The 16,726-nt window shown below is 38.2% G+C and overlaps 1 protein-coding gene across 1 annotated transcript in view; it reads left to right on the top strand.

Annotated features, from left to right (window-relative positions):
- Positions 1–16,726, top strand: part of KCNH5 (potassium voltage-gated channel subfamily H member 5) — a 383,851-nt gene that overhangs the window by 33,147 nt on the left and 333,978 nt on the right. The window contains exons 3-4 of the mRNA NM_001192989.1: positions 11,622–11,728; positions 16,517–16,645. Coding sequence (NP_001179918.1) covers positions 11,622–11,728; positions 16,517–16,645 — 236 coding nt within the window. The remainder of the gene's footprint in view (positions 1–11,621; positions 11,729–16,516; positions 16,646–16,726) is intronic.

Below are 16,726 nucleotides of genomic sequence, written 5' to 3'. Positions count from 1 at the left end.
TCGTCCCCTTCTCCTCCTGCCTTCAATCTTTCCCAGCATCAGGGTCTTTTCTAATGGATCAGTTCTTTGCATTAGATGGCCAAAGTATTAGAGCTTCAGCATTAGTCCTTCCAATGAATATGCAGGGTTGATTTCTTTTAGGATTGACTGGTTTGATTTCCTTGCAGTCTAAGGCACTCCAAAGAGTCCAACACCACAGGACTGGAGAAACAGACTTAGGGAGGGCACAAACAAAACCTTGTGCTCACCAGGACCTACAAGAGACTGAACCAGACATGCCTGTGAGTGTCCAGGAGTTTCTGGCAGAGGTGTGGGTCAACAGTGGCATGCTGCAGGCCAGGGGCACTGAATACAACAGTCCTGGGAGCTGTGGCTTGATGGCATAGATCCTTTTGAAGGAGGTCGCCTTACCACTGTTGTGATTGTTCAGTCATGTCTTACTCTTTGTGACTCCATGGACTATACAGTCCATGGAATTCTCCAGGCCAGAATACTGGAGTGGGTAGCCTTTCTCTTCTGCAGGGGATCTTCCCAACCCAGAGACTGAACCCAGGTCTTCTGCATTGCAGGCAGATTCTTTACCAGCTAAGCCACAAGGGAAGCCCATTACTGCCATTAACCCTAGCCTTAGGCCAAACTACAGGGAGGGAACACAGCCCTGCCTATCAGCAGAAAATTGGATTAAAGATTTACCGAGCATGGCCCTGCCCACCAGAGCAAGAGCCAGGTTTACTCACAGCTGGAACCTCCCAATCAGGAAACTTCCACAAGCCTCTTATCCTCATTCATCAGAGAGCAGACAGAACAAAACCACCATCACGGAAAACTAACCAAAACTGATCACGTGGATCACAGCCTTGTCTAACTCAATGAAACTATGAACCATGCCATGTAGGGCCATGCAAAATGGACGGGTCATGGTGGACAGTTCTGACAAAATGTGGTCCACTGGAGAAGGGAATGGCAAACCACTTCAGCATTCTTGCCTTGAGAACCCCATGAACTGTATGAAAAGGCAAAAATTTAAAGTGATCATTGGAGCAGCCTATATCAGAGACCCACTGATATCATCAGTGATGATATCACTGATATCATCAGTGGATCTCATCCAGAACTTTTGGAGTTGCTAAAACTGTCTTCAACATACAGTCAGCAACTATCAACCAAGTAGGACATGGTTTTAAACATTTAAAAAGATCAAAAGTTCTTTCATCTTGAATAAATCACACATACTTTTGTCATGTTGGTATGTTGTACCACTGCTATTTTGTTTGACTTATATAAAACAGAATCTGGCATTTATATTATTTATAACAATGCTTTTAAAATATTCCATATCTGTGAGCTTAAAGAGAGTATTACCAAAAAAGATCATAAAAAAGAAAAGGAAGCTGTATGTAAGGAACCAATTTAGAACTAAAAACTTTTCACAATATTTCAGTAAGACCAGATGGGATGTTTTTTCCTTGAGTTAATTTTTCTTTAACGCTCCCACTTAACTAAGTACCAAAAATCATGTTATTTTAGAACCGCAAGGTATATGAATTATTTTCTATTCCATATTCTTTATTTTTCAGAAGAAAAAAACTTGAGGTAGAGTTAGGTTAAGGGATTTGCCCAGGAAAACAGTGGTTGATTTTTTTCTACCTATTTTTTCTTTCTTTTTTTCCTACCCATTTATGCTGCAAAACATTATATGCATGTACAAATATATATATTCGACATCTTCATGAAGGGTAGGGATTTCATATGGAGTCTAAACCTGACTATTTATGGAAATCACTTAGAGAGGTTTAGCAAAACAGATTCTCAGACCTCACCTTAAGCCTATTGAATCAGGATCACCCCAGGTGGGTAGGTGGGAGCAGGAATCAGTACTTTTAACCAGCAGCTCAGATGGTTCTGATGCTTAGTGAGCTTTAAGAAATTCTCTGTTCAAACATCCTCTTCTTCCACTTATCCTCTTCCAGTTATCCTCATTTTCTCTCTATTAAAGTCATTCTCACATTCAGCCTTCACTTCCAGGCGTGAAATTGGTAAGTGGGAGCAATGGAAAACGGTGGCCCCTCTTTGAGAGACTCCCTTTGTCAGCACTGTTGTCTCTTGTGCCTTTTATCTGCGGGGTGGATATATTAGCTCTTGGCCTAGCTCTCTCACTGAGGTGTGTGTTCTAAGTTCTGGGAGGCTAAGGTTTGTATGGACCATTTCTGCTCCCTTATGTCTCAGCAGGGTTTAGATTAAATGTTATTATATAGTTTTGAAATCACTGAATTCTAGTTAAATATGGACACAAATAATTTCATAGTGAGGGTAACCTTGTAAACAAATCAAAGAGTTTTACTGATTTTAATAATGACAAATTTTAGAAACTACACATCAGTGGGTATTTGTCTTTCCCAATCCTTCTCTCATTAGACCAGGGGAATAGAGTAAAAAATTAAATATATTCCTTAGTTTGTTCCAATATTATCATTGTGATTACTCCAGACAAAGTCTCTATTTTATTTGTTTTATTTTATTTCTTTTCTCCTTCATTCCATCCTCCTTCATCTTCCATAGTTATTCATTTTAGTGTATTTATTTTATGTCTTTCTAACAATTCCATTTGTAAAATAAATATGTGTATTCTTGTAATGATGTTGCTTTATGTGCATTTGTTTTTAAGGCCTGCCTAATTTATACTGTGCAGTAAAATATGCAATTTCTTGCTCTTTTCATTCACCATTATGTTCTTGAGATTTTTTTGTTGCTACATCATAATCTGTTTCATCATGTCTGACCATTTTATAGTGTTCTCATAGCCTTCATTTTCGTTATCCACTTTACTAGTCTTGAATGCCAACTTCTGCCACTTTGCTATTCCAACAACTTGGAGGTAAACATCCTTATAGCCATCTTCTTGTGGCCCCATGTGAGAAGTTGTCTGTCACTATGCCCAGAAATAAGATTGCTGTACAGAATATATGGAGAATATATGCATAAATTGTAAATTAACTGCTGTCAGATTGCTGTCCAGAACGGCCCTCTGTTTTCACTCTCATCTGCCATGAGGGAAGGTTATAGAGTTCCCTGGTGGCTCAGACGGTACAGCATCTGCCTACAGTGCGGGAGACCCGGGTTCAATCCCTGGGTCGGGAAGATCTCCTGGAGAAGGAAGTGGCAATCCACTCCAGTATTCTTGCCTGGAAAATCCCATGGACGGAGGAACCTGGTAGGCTACAGTCCATGGGGTCGCAAAGAGTCAGACATGACTGAACGACTTCACTTTCACATCCTTGTACTTTATAATAGCAGCTAAATTTCTATTAAAAAATCTGATGTGTGCCATGTACTGTCTCATTTTTCATTTCAGCTCATTTAGCTCATTTCAGCTAAAGTTTCAAAAACTATTTTTTATTAAATTTCTGGATTCCTAGGAATTTCAAATGTTCATTTTATTATTTAATAATTGCATTTCCAAGCTTTTGGACTATTGCTGTATACTGAAGGACATAAAACACATTGTGTGTTAGAAAGAGATTGTATGTAGGTTTTGGGGGAATGGCATTTAAAAACGTCTGATCTTATCTCAGGACCCTTATAAAGTCCTGACATTAGAGACATACTGTCATAGTTCAGGTAAAAAGCACTTTAGCATTCTACTTTTGATTAATCTGAGCCTTTTAAAGGCCTGTTCTGCTTTTTTAAAAATTATTTTTATTTATTTTTACTTTTTAAGATAGAAGGGTGGGAAGACCAATCATATTGGTAGGGAGGATAGGAGTAGACAGATGCATTCGAATACAATTCCCCCCCCCCACCCCCAAGCTATCAGATTAGACAATAAAGCAGAGATGTTACATGACACTTTATTTTCACAAGTAGTTTTATTAACACAGGGTTACCTCAGTCAACAAGAGAATATTCCACATGATAGATATCAGTCGGTCCCTTTCCATTTGGCTGAGGGCTCTGCTTCACACTGAGGCAAGTACTGGAGGGCAGAGTGCCTCAGTGATCAGGTCACACTCCAAACATTAGAGGTGTCTGATGCCAAGTCCTAGCTTCCCTTAATTACATGTCATGGATTTAGCTTTTATGACTCGATCTAAATCCTTTTAAGCTCATATAAATTAATGGGCTGTGAAACCTTTTATGATCCATTGTAGAAAGTATGTAATGCTTTGATTTATTATGAAATTACTTCTTTCAGATTTTGAAAGCTGTTCCTATTTATTTCTAAATCCTTCTCCTTACTCTCACTTAGGCTTCTTTTTGATCCTTTGACTATAGATTTCAGCCCATCCTGTGATTAACTTTCATGATGATTTTACTTTTGTGGCTGAGTCTGAGGTGGAGACCACATATTTTTAAGTCAATCTGTGTGGTTTCTGTGATGAAGCATTTGCTAGGCTGTGAATGACAGCCTGTACATAATATTATCCTTTACTTGTGGGGACTGAATGTATATGGGCTTAGTCCAAGAACATTGTTAACCCTTAGCAGATATTTTAAAGTTAGTTTCTACAGTACAGTGAAGTGAATCAGTTCCTGCATTGCAGTGGATTCTTTACCAGGGCTACCAGGGAAGCCCTTATGTATACATATATCCCTTCTTTTGTGGATTTCCTTCTCATTTAGGTCAGCACAGAACACTGAGTAGAGTTCCCTGAGCTCTACAGTAAGTTCACATTGTTGGCCATTAGCAGGTTAAGATAGATGGGCAGTATTTATGATTAGCTTATATATTTTCTCAGTGTGCACTTTCCTTTCTCCCATGGAAGTCTGTCAACATGGTAGCCATCCTTCCTGTCTGGGATCATAATGAGGCTCGTTTGTGAGATTATGATGGCAGAACAAGGGATCCAAAAATAAGTAAATCTTGCTATAAAGCAGAGCCACTGGTCCCCAGAAGTTTCCAGGGTAGGATGTACGTGAAAGATACACTGCCAAATGCTCAGGCAAGCTGGATATGGCCCAAGCTAGCCTTCAGGAAATCTCCCTTACTCCCGAGATCAGAACTTCCCACAAGTTAGTTGTGTGGCAAGATAAGTGGCCAGAGTATCCAGCAGCAGGCTGTGGATGAATTTATACCTCAATGTCATGGGCTCGCAAAGAAAGAAGACACACAAAATGATGTGTGTATCTCTTTCAGACACAGTGACTCTGCCCAGTAGCAGGAATGAACCAGCTCTTGTCCTCAAATTGTAAAGGATCAAGGGAGTAGGGTTGGGGCTGGAAGGGCCTTCTTCTAACCACACCCATGAGAAGCATTCCAGTAATAATTCAGTGATTGTATAGTACATTATAATTTATAACTTCATGTACATTATCCTTTTTAATTCTCACTGTCTGAGTTATATTAACATTATCATCCCTGGTGGCTCAGAAGGTAAAGAATCTGCTTGCAGGCAAGGAGATCCCAGTTTGATTCCTGGATAGGGAAGATCCCCTGGAGAAGGGAATGGCTACCCACTCCAGGGTTCTTGCCTGGCAAATTCCATGGAAAGGGGAATCTGGTAGGCTACAGTCCATGGGGTCACAAAGAGTTGGACATGTCTGAGCAATTAACATTTTCACTTTTCAAGGATGAAAGAACTAAGAGTCAGAGAAGTTAAACAACTTGGCCATGGATTATACAGTTTATAAATGGTCCTCTAAGTGCAGTGGTCCTCTGTTATATCATGGCTGCTCCATATTATAGCAGGGATAGATGGCTTCTGTGCACCTAATTTTATTTTCTGTCCAATAGGACAACAGTGCAGTTGTGGAAGTCATTTATCATTACTGAAGGGGAGTTTTGTGATCCAGTACAGTAATTTGAAGTTCTATAGTTTTTTAGTATTCCCTTTATATATTCCTGGAGGATAGTCAATAAGATACATAAAAGGTGTATAAAATTATTTTATAGATATGTGGTTTCTAAAGTCTGAAAATTATCATTTCTAAATCTTGTTTCCATTCAAATACCATTAACCATTCAAAGACTGCATTGAGCTTCAGTCATCTGGAGTCAGGTTGCAGGAAACCTCAGTAAAGAAACTTAGCATTTACATATAAGGAAAGCTGAGCAAGTAAGCAAATGTGCCACACCCATAGTACCCATAGTATATGGAGAAGCTCTGGTTTAGTCATTTTGGTTTAGACAGTGCTGGGTGGAAATACTTTCAAAATTTGAATTACTTTCCAGAACACTTGCCTTGAAAGAATGGATAATACATTTCAGACATTCTTTTGGGCCCTTTTGAAATACCTTGTACTATTTAACTGCTGTATTTTACTACTAAAATATGTGTTCTGTCACTGGAAATACATAGTTTAATAAGCTTAAAAATATGACTGAAACAATATAAGATATAAAATATTATTTTTGAAAAATTATTCAGAGTATAATAATCTGGCATTTTTTTTCTTAAAATGCCCCTATTTTTCTTAGAACAGGCTATTTTAGCATTGGGAGAGCTAAAGGAATGGGTTATAGAATTTTTAGAGTTTGAGAAACTGCTTGTTTTCACTTTCTCTTTAGAATTTTAGCTGAATCAAACTTGTGTTGTATTCCTTCTTAAGTGTTACTGTTACATCAGTTTCCAAGATAGTTTCTTTGATTCTTTTATTTAGTTGTAATTTATCTTTAATCCTATTAGAGTTAATTTTTCACCAATTTTGTTCTTGTTCCTTGTTATATTTTAGGTGATTTCTTTTTCATGTTTTTTTTTGTTGGCCAATTGTGAATATTGTGTTTTGGTTTACTAAACCATCAGTTCGGTACAGTTCAGTCGCTCAGTTGTGTCTGACTCTTTGCAACCTCATGAATCGCAGCACGCCAGGCCTCCCTGTCCATCACCAACTCCCAGAGTTCACTCAAACTCACATCCAGTGAGTCAGTGATGCCATCCAGCCATCTCATCCTCTGTCGTCCCCTTCTCCTCCCGCCCCCAATCCCTCCCAGCATCAGAGTCTTTTCCAATGAGACAACTCTTCGCATGAGGTGGCCAAAGTACTGGAGTTTCAGCTTTAGCATCATTCCTTCCAAAGAACACCCAGGGCTGATCTCCTTTAGAATGGACTCGTTGAATTTCCTTGCAGTCCAAGGGACTCTAAAGAGTCTTCTCCAACACCGCAGTTCAAAAGCATCAATTCTTAGGCATTCAGCTTTCTTCAAAGTCTAACTCTCACATCCATACACGACCACTGGGAAAACCATAGCCTTGACTAGATGGACCTTTGTTGGCAAAGTAATGTCTCTGCTTTCCAATATGCTATCTAGGTTGGTCATAACTTTCCTTCCAAGGAATAAGTGTCTTTTAATTTCATGGCTGCAATCACCATCTGTAGTGATTTTGGAGCCCCAAAAAATAAAGTCTGACACTGTTTCCACTGTTTCCCCACCTAGTTCCCATAAAGTGATGGGACCAGATGCCATGATCTTCATTTTCTGAATGTTGAGCTTTAAGCCAACTTTTTCACTCTCCTCTTTCACTTTCATCAAGAGGCTTTTCAGTTCCTCTTCACTTTCTGCCATAAGGGTGGTATCATCTGCATATCTGAGGTTATTGAAATTTCTCTCCGCAATCTTGATTCCAGCTTGTGTTTCTTCCAGCCCAGCATTTCTCATGACGTACTCTGCATATAAGTTAAATAAGCAGGGTGACAATATACAGCCTTGACATACTCCTTTTCCTATTTATTGAACCATAGACTCTGACATTTAGTAATAGGAGTAAATGCTTTTTCTTTTCTTAAAGACCACACACATTTAGTAGTTTAATTACTCATATCATACTTTTTGTTTTTGTGTGTTTTAATATTTTCTCTTTAGTAGAGTCTTTAGATTAAAAATATCAGTCAATAAAAAGTTTACCTGTCTGTAAAAAAATATTAGCAGTATTAAACTAGTGTTTTGTTTTGGTGGAGGAAAGGAGGGTGACTTTGTTCACTTTAACTGAGGAATTCTAATTTACTTTTGATGCCCTCAGAGATATTCATAAAACTCACATGACAGTAAGTCAGGCTTTGACAGGAACAGTGGCTTTTCAATGCCCTCTGAGGCATCATGTGCTAGTCTGGCTGTAAGATTATGGAGTTAGAACCTGTCATCCTATTTTAAGATTTTCTTGCTTATTTTACTGTTATAATGACAATTAACTATTCCTTTTTAATAAACAATAAAAGTAATTGAAAATTCAGGATACAGATTGGAGAACATTTGGTTGATGACAACTATCAGTGGGCTTCCCTGATGGTTCAGACAGTAAAGAACGTGCCTGTAATACAGGATTTGATGCTGGGGTCCAGAAGATCCCCTGGAGAAGGCAATGGCTACCCACTCCAGTACTCTTGCCTGGAGAATTCCATGGACAGAGGAGCCTGGTGGGCTACAGTCCATGGGAGTCACAAAAAATCAGACACAACTGAGCTACTACACTTTCAATTTCATCTATCAGTACTTTCTTAGTTTCTAGAATTTTAGTTGCTCAGGTTGGTGTTACCGTACGATGGGTCGTTACTCTGTAATTTTTAGTTGTGATATGGTATCATTGTTGAATCCTGCTAGTTTTCCTGGTTCTTGCTAACAAACTATGCTTTTCATGTTGTAAACTTTCTAGACTAAGATATTCAGGAGCATATTTCCTATGAAGATAAAAAACCTTAACCTTTATGCCTTTCTGTGAGTGTATGGCTTTCAAGGCTCTGTACTTAATTTTGTTTTATAAATTTAGTATTCTGCTCCTTAAAGAGGGCCTCTAGAGCTGTATAAGCTTCAGGCCCCACCACGCTTGGATTTACTGCTGGCTGTGTGGATCACAATAAACTATGGAAAATTCTGAAAGAGATGGGAATCCCAGACCACCTGATCTGCCTCATGAGAAACCTGTATGCAGGTCAGGAAGCAACAGTTAGAACTGGACATGGAACAACAGACTGGTTCCAAATAAGAAAAGGAGTACGTCAAGGCTGTATATTGTCACCCTGTTTATTTAACTTATATGCAGAGTACATCATGAGAAACGCTGGACTGGAAGAAACACAAGCTGGAATAAAGCTGGAATCAAGATTGCCGGGAGAAATATCAATAAGCTCAGATATGCAGATGACACCACCCTTATGGCAGAAAGTGAAGAGGAACTGAAAAGCCTCTTGATGAAAGTGAAAGTGGAGAGTGAAAAAGTTGGCTTAAAGCTCAACATTCAGAAAACGAAGATCATGGCATCTGGTCCCATCACTTCATGGGAACTAGATGGGGAAACAGTGGAAATAGTGTCAGACTTTATTTTTTTGGGCTCCAAAATCACTGCAGATGGTGACGGCAGCCATGAAATTAAAAGACACTTACTCCTTGGAAGGAAAGTTATGACCAACCTATATAGCATATTGGAAAGCAGAGACATTACTTTGCCGACAAAGGTCTGTCTAGTCAAGGCTATGGTTTTTCCTGTGGTCATGTATGGATGTGAGAGTTGGACTGTGAGGAAGGCTGAGTGCCTAAGAATTGATGCTTTTGAACTGTGGTGTTGGAGAAGGCTCTTGAGAGTCCCTTGGACTGCAAGGAGATCCAACCAGTCCATTCTGAAGGAGATCAGCCCTGGGATTTCTTTGGAAGGAATGATGCTAAAGCTGAAACTCCAGTACTTTGGCCACCTCATGCGAAGAGTTGACTCATTGGAAAAGACTCTGATGCTGGGAGGGATTGGGGGTAGGAGGAGAAGGGAACAACAGAGGATGAGACGGCTGGATGGCATCACTGACTAGATGGACGTGAGTCTGGGTGAACTCCAGGAGTTGGTGATGGACAGGGAGGCCTGGTGTGCTGCGATTCATGGGGTCGAAAAGAGTCAGACATGACTGAGCGACTGATCTGATCTGATCTGAATAAGTTAATGTCTTAGAAATTCTAAGAAAAGCAATGACAAAGATATACTTGAGGCTTCAAAAACTGTCAAGCCACACATATTTTTCCTGGTGGAAGAAATTACCTGGACAATCATAGCAACTAGTAGAACTGGGTTTTTGAAACCAGATGCACAGCTTATGATTACAAAAGCATCAAGAATAGTTTTAGAGTCTTGTACTCCTTTGACTGAGTTCTGTTCTGTAAATGTGCAGACTTTTGGTGAAGTTCTCTTAAAAAAATAGATAATTTCAAATGTTAGGAAATGTTTGTGAGATGTGGGAGTTTACACTTTGATCTCTGTTTTTATGTTCCTCTAGCTATAGTAATAGCATATGTCCCCTTCAATTTCTCTTCTTTATTTTCCTTCCGTTAGGTCTACTTGTATGTATTTCAAAAAAATCCTCGTAAGTAACGAGAATGCCAATTCAGTACTGCATATAATACTGAATCTTCACTTTTCATTGTAGTATGGGAATGTGAAAAAAACTGTACAAGCTGAAAGCATGTAGTGTGACCTTAATACTCAATGAAAAAGTATGATTGTTCCATGACCTTTAACAATGTGTGTCAAAGCATTAAAAAAAAAAAATCTCTTTCTGTTGGTTTTAAGTGCAGGGAAATGAAAATAATAGTAACACTAATATTTATTTAGTACATTATTTAATGATCTATAACATTAGAAACATTGAGATTAAAGTGTTTCATTTCTTTGCAAAAACCTATCAAATCATTTGAACAATTCTTGCATTCTTGTAATATATTTTATGATATGAAGAGAGCATTTTTTTCTACCTCTTAGCAAATAGTATACTTCTTTTAAGTTTGAATCCTTTTCAACTTTATCTTTTTACTTTCAGTACTGTGAATTACTTCCTAGTACTCCTTTAATGTGAAGTTTTTTTTTTTTTAATGGTATTACATCCTCTGGGAAACTTTGGTCTTTTTTACAGCAATCCTTTTCCTGATTTATGTTGATGGGTTTGTCCTCACTAGGTTCCTCTGGCTGCATATTTCAAGTCTCTCAAGTACAGCAATGTCAACATCCCCTCATTCTTTTAGAAGAAATAACTTCTTTTATGTTTAATTTGAATTTCACCTCCACCATGATCACTTTACATTCCTTTGGTGGCCTTTACTCTTTGATGGTGAATTCCTGCTTTTATTTATGCATTTTTGTGAAATGTCCCATGAGTGTGCCACTGAGAGACAAGGAGGCAACACACCTGCACACTTTGCTGTCTGTGCATGAGCTGAGTGGTGGATGCACTGTAATTCTGACAGGCTTTAAAACAAGTAGTGAAACTGATCACTGATTGTTATGGGTACTTGTTATTTACTCGTGACTTGTAGACTGATGATCTAGCAGCAAAGTTTATACTTTATGGTATCAATCATAGTTAATATACTATGAAAACCAAAATTTGGGAAACTGGTATTATTTAACAAAAGGATTGTTTAAGTAGCTAAAATTGATGCATACTGGACTTGTGTAAAGTAACAACTGTTTTTCTCTCTTACTCTTTCTCACTATATGTTCAAAATCACTTAAAAAGCTATCTTCTAGCAAGAGTTTAATAGTCAAGATTAAAACATGGTTTAACTATTTTAGTTCATTTTGTGGGAGCAATTATTTTGTAACTAAATTTGAATACTTAATTTAAAAGAGACAAGTATATGATTTTATGTAGCATTTGAAAAGCAACCCCAAACTGAAATGGATTGTTTGGTGTTTTTTTTTTTTTTCTTCCAGTTTTATGTATGGAGAATTGACTGACAAAAAAACCATTGAGAAAGTCAGGCAGACTTTTGACAACTACGAGTCAAACTGCTTTGAAGTTCTCTTGTACAAGAAAAACAGTAGGTATCTATGTCATCAATAAGATGCGTCAACTCCTTATTAATATTATATATTGGTAAGTGGTAGCTAACTATAGTGTAGAGAGAATATAAAAGATTTATTGCTTCTCTTGGCAGGAGGTATTTGTAAAAATTAAATAGCAAAATTAATAAATAATACTTATGAAAAACAACCTTTTGAGGAATGAAAGAAAAATATAATGCATTTTGAATATGATTTATTTTGTGTGTCAGATGGAAGGTTGTTTTGTGATTAATACCCATGGTAAAGATCCTATAGTTATGTGACAGCAGCCAAAAGTGACTGAAAAATTCGTTCATTTCTTCTTATGGTTAAAGGGAAAGTGGATTGTTATCAGTGAGTATGTTATCTTTCAACATATACGTAGATGACATGTGAGTGTATGGTGTCTACCTGAGGTGATCTTTGCCAATATGGCTGTTTGCTAGACCAGACTGCTTTGTTGGAAGACTGGTGAGAACAGGTGTTACTTTCAGAAAGTACCATTCACATCTGGTAACTTTGTATTGATTGTATGTGCTGTTGTCTAATGATGGGAAGTATGAGTGGTCAGTTGTCCATTATACAATCACATAATAGCTCATGATAAGGGTCTTAGGTAATTATGGGCCAGTTTGATGAGACTCTCCAATAGAGTTTGGAGGAAACAAACAACAAACAAAAAACCAACTAATACACTCATCAACCAAGTCTCCTTTCTAATTTGTTTTCTATGAATAGTTTCTTTTTTGTTGCATTTCCAAATGGGCCCTTTTTTTTTAAAGAACAGTCACTGCATAAGATGAATCAATTTATTTAGTGTTAATGGTTAAATGATAGCGAAGCCAGTTATTATCTTTAGTGAAAATTGATGGTTACTAAATTCTTTCCCAGTTCAGGAAGCATTCTAGCTTCAACAGGAAATGCTTGTACCAAGTGCAGTGCTGGTTGGGTTTTGTGAAGCATAGTTTATCCTCTCCATTGTACCTTAAATGTTTGTTCCCTGTTGAATATTTAGGTTTTCTTTTTATTAATAGGCCATCACAGGGATAACGACAACCATAGGCATTGGTTCACATTAGTAGTGAAGTTCCCATTACCAGGTGGTACTGGCAATGGAAGAATTAGTTTCAGTGGTTTTACCTAAGGAATGTTCTATCATCTTATTTTTCATTTTAGAATCAAGACTGAAAATATATTTCTCTTGACACCATATCCAAATGTCTATTGGCTTGTCAACTAGAGAACAATCCATTCTGAATAATCAGCTCTGTCTTCTACAAGAGAAGAGCCAGTTTCTAGGTGCTTTCTGGGCTTTTTCACTAGATCCAAACACATACTGATATTTTGTAGCCAAAACTTGTATGCCAAAGCTCCCTTTCTTTCTTTATTTTATTTGCCTCACCACAAGGGAGGATCTTAATTCCCTCACCAGGGATTGATTCATGCCCCTGACCACCAGGGAATGCCCCCTTTCATTTTTACACAGGGTTGTTACCCCTTGAATGACTTCAATATGTACCTCAAGTTTAGCAAATGATTTACTATTATTCCATATTACTAAGGTCATTTTAGGGCTTCCTTGATAGCTCAGTTGGTAAAGAATCTGCCTGCAATGTAGGAGACCCTGATTTGATTCCTGGGTCGGGAAGATCCTCTGAACAAGAGATGGGCTACCCACTCCAGTATTCTTGGGCTTCCCTTGTGGCTTATCTGGTAAAGTATTTGCCTGCAATGTGGGAGACCTGGGTTTGATCCCTGGGTTTGGAAGATGCCCTGGAGAAGGGAAAGGCTACCCATTCCAGTATTCTGACTGGAGAGTTCCATGGACTGTAGAGTTGGACACGGCTGAGCGACTTTTACTTCACTAAGGTCATTTTTACCCTGAGATTTGAACAGGATAATCTTTTTTTCTGATTTTACAGCTTCAAAGCCAGATCCATAGTTTCTGATTTTCTCAAAAATACCTTGTGGAAATTTTGTTTTGTTTATATCTTTTAAATCATGTTAGCAATAACTTTAATATTTCATTTCTAAAAGTTTCCTATGAAGATGGTTTGGATAGTTTGCTTTAATAGCATGTAATGATTGTCTGGCCCTTGTTCAGGCCTATCTGGTTCTTTTCAGATAACTTATATATGCATAGTTGTCTGTTTGGAGTCAGTAGGGATGATGGCACATAGCACTCTATATTAAAACTCCTGTCATTTCTGGATAGTATCTGCATTGAGTTTTTTCCTTAATATGATGAATAGATATTGTCCATGCACTATAATGGAGTTCTCCTATACTTAAAAGCAGCTTTAAAAAAATCTTGTAAATAGTTAGCTAAAGGCTTCTGAACATCAACTGAAAAAAGTGTGCTCTTATGATGTTTTTTTAATGTTAGAAAAATTCACACATCTGTAGAGAACTGTTTTGGGAATGCCAAAATCTTGGCCTGAATGCCAAGTCCTCCCAACACTTCCATTAAATAATTAGCTAAACACCATTTGCAAAAGGAGACACTGAGATATCTGATTTAATATGTATCACAATTGACTTTTCAGTTTGCAACCTCAATTCCTTAGGTCCATTGCTCTGATTATACTGGGTTGCTTATACTGTTGAGAAAAAAAGCAGTGGCTCTGGGAGGATGACTGAAAATGTATCTTTCTGTTTACACAAAGGCAGAACTGTGATAGCTAGGGCAACTCCAAATAATCAATGCCAGGGCACTGCCTTGAGTTTCCAGCAGCTACAGGTCTCTCTACCTAACCCTGCCAGACTTTCCATTACCTTGAACTTCAAATCCAGAATATAGATATTCACCAGCCATGCAGCAAAAACAGCCTCCTTGGAGAAGTCTGAGCCTATGACTAAACTTGAAAAAAGTATACTGTGATTTCTGAAAGCAATTTTAACAACAGCTCTGACTCAATGCCGAAATTTGAAAAGTTGCTGTTTTCCTTGGAAGGTCTGAGCTGTAACATCATCTCTTTCTATTTAGATTTCTAGCAGACCTTGGAAAACGACTTATTTTTAATGCCCTTTTCTCTCTGTTTATGACCCACTGCCTCAAGCTCACTGTGTTGGAACAGCCATAGGCCATGTATCTGCGAGCGTCTGGGTCTGGTGATTTGTCAAACTGTGCACATCACTCACAGTTCATGGACACAGTGTGTAAAATAAGAAGCAGAAAACAAAGAACAAGCCTTTCTGGGAGATGGTGGGATTGTTTTTGAGGTCCCTGTCTCATCCTGTAATCATCTGGGAAAAGGCTATGTCCTTCTGTAGGCTCCCTGGGGCTGCAAAGGACCTGGTTGTCAGAACTAAATATTTATAAAAACCTCTTCTCTGGAATTTTTTGACTTCTAGCATCTGGTAGTCAAGTCACCTATTCTATGTAAATGGCAAATTTCCCTTTATGGTGATATTATCAGTGGACAATTTTTAACCACCGATATGGAGATGCTTCTTATAGGTTTTCATTGAAAGTCACTACAGGCTATCGACTTTCCTCTAAAGATTAAATATTAACAGCTGCACATCTCACTCCCCAAATCCTAAACTTGACAAAAGACCATATGTCTTTAAAATAGACTATTCAGAGAGGCTTTACTGCACTGTGGCTTGGAAAGACTACAATGAAAAATGCATCATTTTGATTCTGATGGAAAATTCCCTCAGTGTTTTATCATTTGGTGAGTAATTACTCCTTTGAAGGCATTTCTTGTGTCTTCAAATATTTATTATTTGATGTAATGCCAGTTTCTGATTTGTCCAAATCCTAAGGCTTGAATACTTTGAAACACTGTGTCTTCTGAAGTCTGCAGGAGCTATTGTTTGAAGATCATTGTGACAGAGTCCAGGCTCATGCTTTGAGCAAGGGAGGTTGGAAGCAGTGTCTCATGAAGATGTCTGAGACTTTCAAGGCCTGGGGACATTTTTTTCTTTAACACTGCCTTCAAGTCTTCAGGTATAGCTTTGTGTACATCAGGCTTGTAGTGTTACTGACATCCTGTCTCTCTGATGGGGGGATGTGGTCAGAGCTGAAGAGTTTAAGTCTGTTTGATTGATGAGAGAAACTTGAGGTAGAAACAGCAATTCAAAAGTTCCTGCAAGAGAAATACTTATCAAAGCATCAGGTATTGATGTTGAAGTCGACCGGAAACAATTCTCGAAGTAACACGGAGAAGCGCATAGGAATGCTCACACTTGGTGAGAACATGGAAGGGAGTTGTTGAAAGCAGCAGTGGTGTAGAGACCCAGATCTAAAGGTGACACTGAAAGAAAAGTGAAAGTGTTAGTCCCTCAGTCATGTCCAACTCTTTGTGACCCCAGAGACTGTAGCTCACCAGGCTCCTCTGCCTGTGGAAATCTCTAGGCAAGAATACAGGAATGGGTAACCAGTCCCTTCTCCAGGGGATCTTCCTGACCCAGGGGATTGTCCTGACCCAGGCCTCCCTCACTGCAGGCAGATTCTTTACCATCTGAGCCACCAGGAAGTCCCATTAACAATACTTAAATAGCAAGACTGCCTTTATTCCATTGTGTTATGAAATGATGCCCTGTGCTTTATTTTCAAATTTTGATATTTTGATTTGAAAAACATATTCATTAATTTTTGAGCAACTGGTAGGTGATATAAAATGAAAATTGTACTGACTCTTTTCAGTAATTAAAATACTGTTGTTTTGGTGCTGATTCCTGACATAGCAGTTAGTGGCTGAAGGAGGAGGGAAAGCAGAAGACCAAATTATTGTGGTGTCTGCATCACACTCTGTTGTCCTTTCTCTCTTTTCCAGGAACCCCTGTTTGGTTTTATATGCAAATTGCACCGATAAGAAATGAACATGAAAAGGTGGTTTTGTTCCTATGCACTTTCAAGGATATTACGTTGTTCAAACAGCCAATAGAGGATGATTCAACAAAAGGTAATTTTCAAAGGAATTACTATACTTAAGGATTAGCCTGTCATTTAAATATAGTATTATTATTTTAACAATATCCATGGG

Source organism: Bos taurus, chromosome 10 (genome assembly GCF_002263795.3).
Source record: "Bos taurus isolate L1 Dominette 01449 registration number 42190680 breed Hereford chromosome 10, ARS-UCD2.0, whole genome shotgun sequence".
In the NCBI taxonomy this organism is placed as follows: domain Eukaryota; kingdom Metazoa; phylum Chordata; class Mammalia; order Artiodactyla; family Bovidae; genus Bos; species Bos taurus.
The sequence above is the reverse complement of the archived record's forward strand: the minus strand, read 5'-3'. Positions and strand labels throughout refer to the sequence as shown.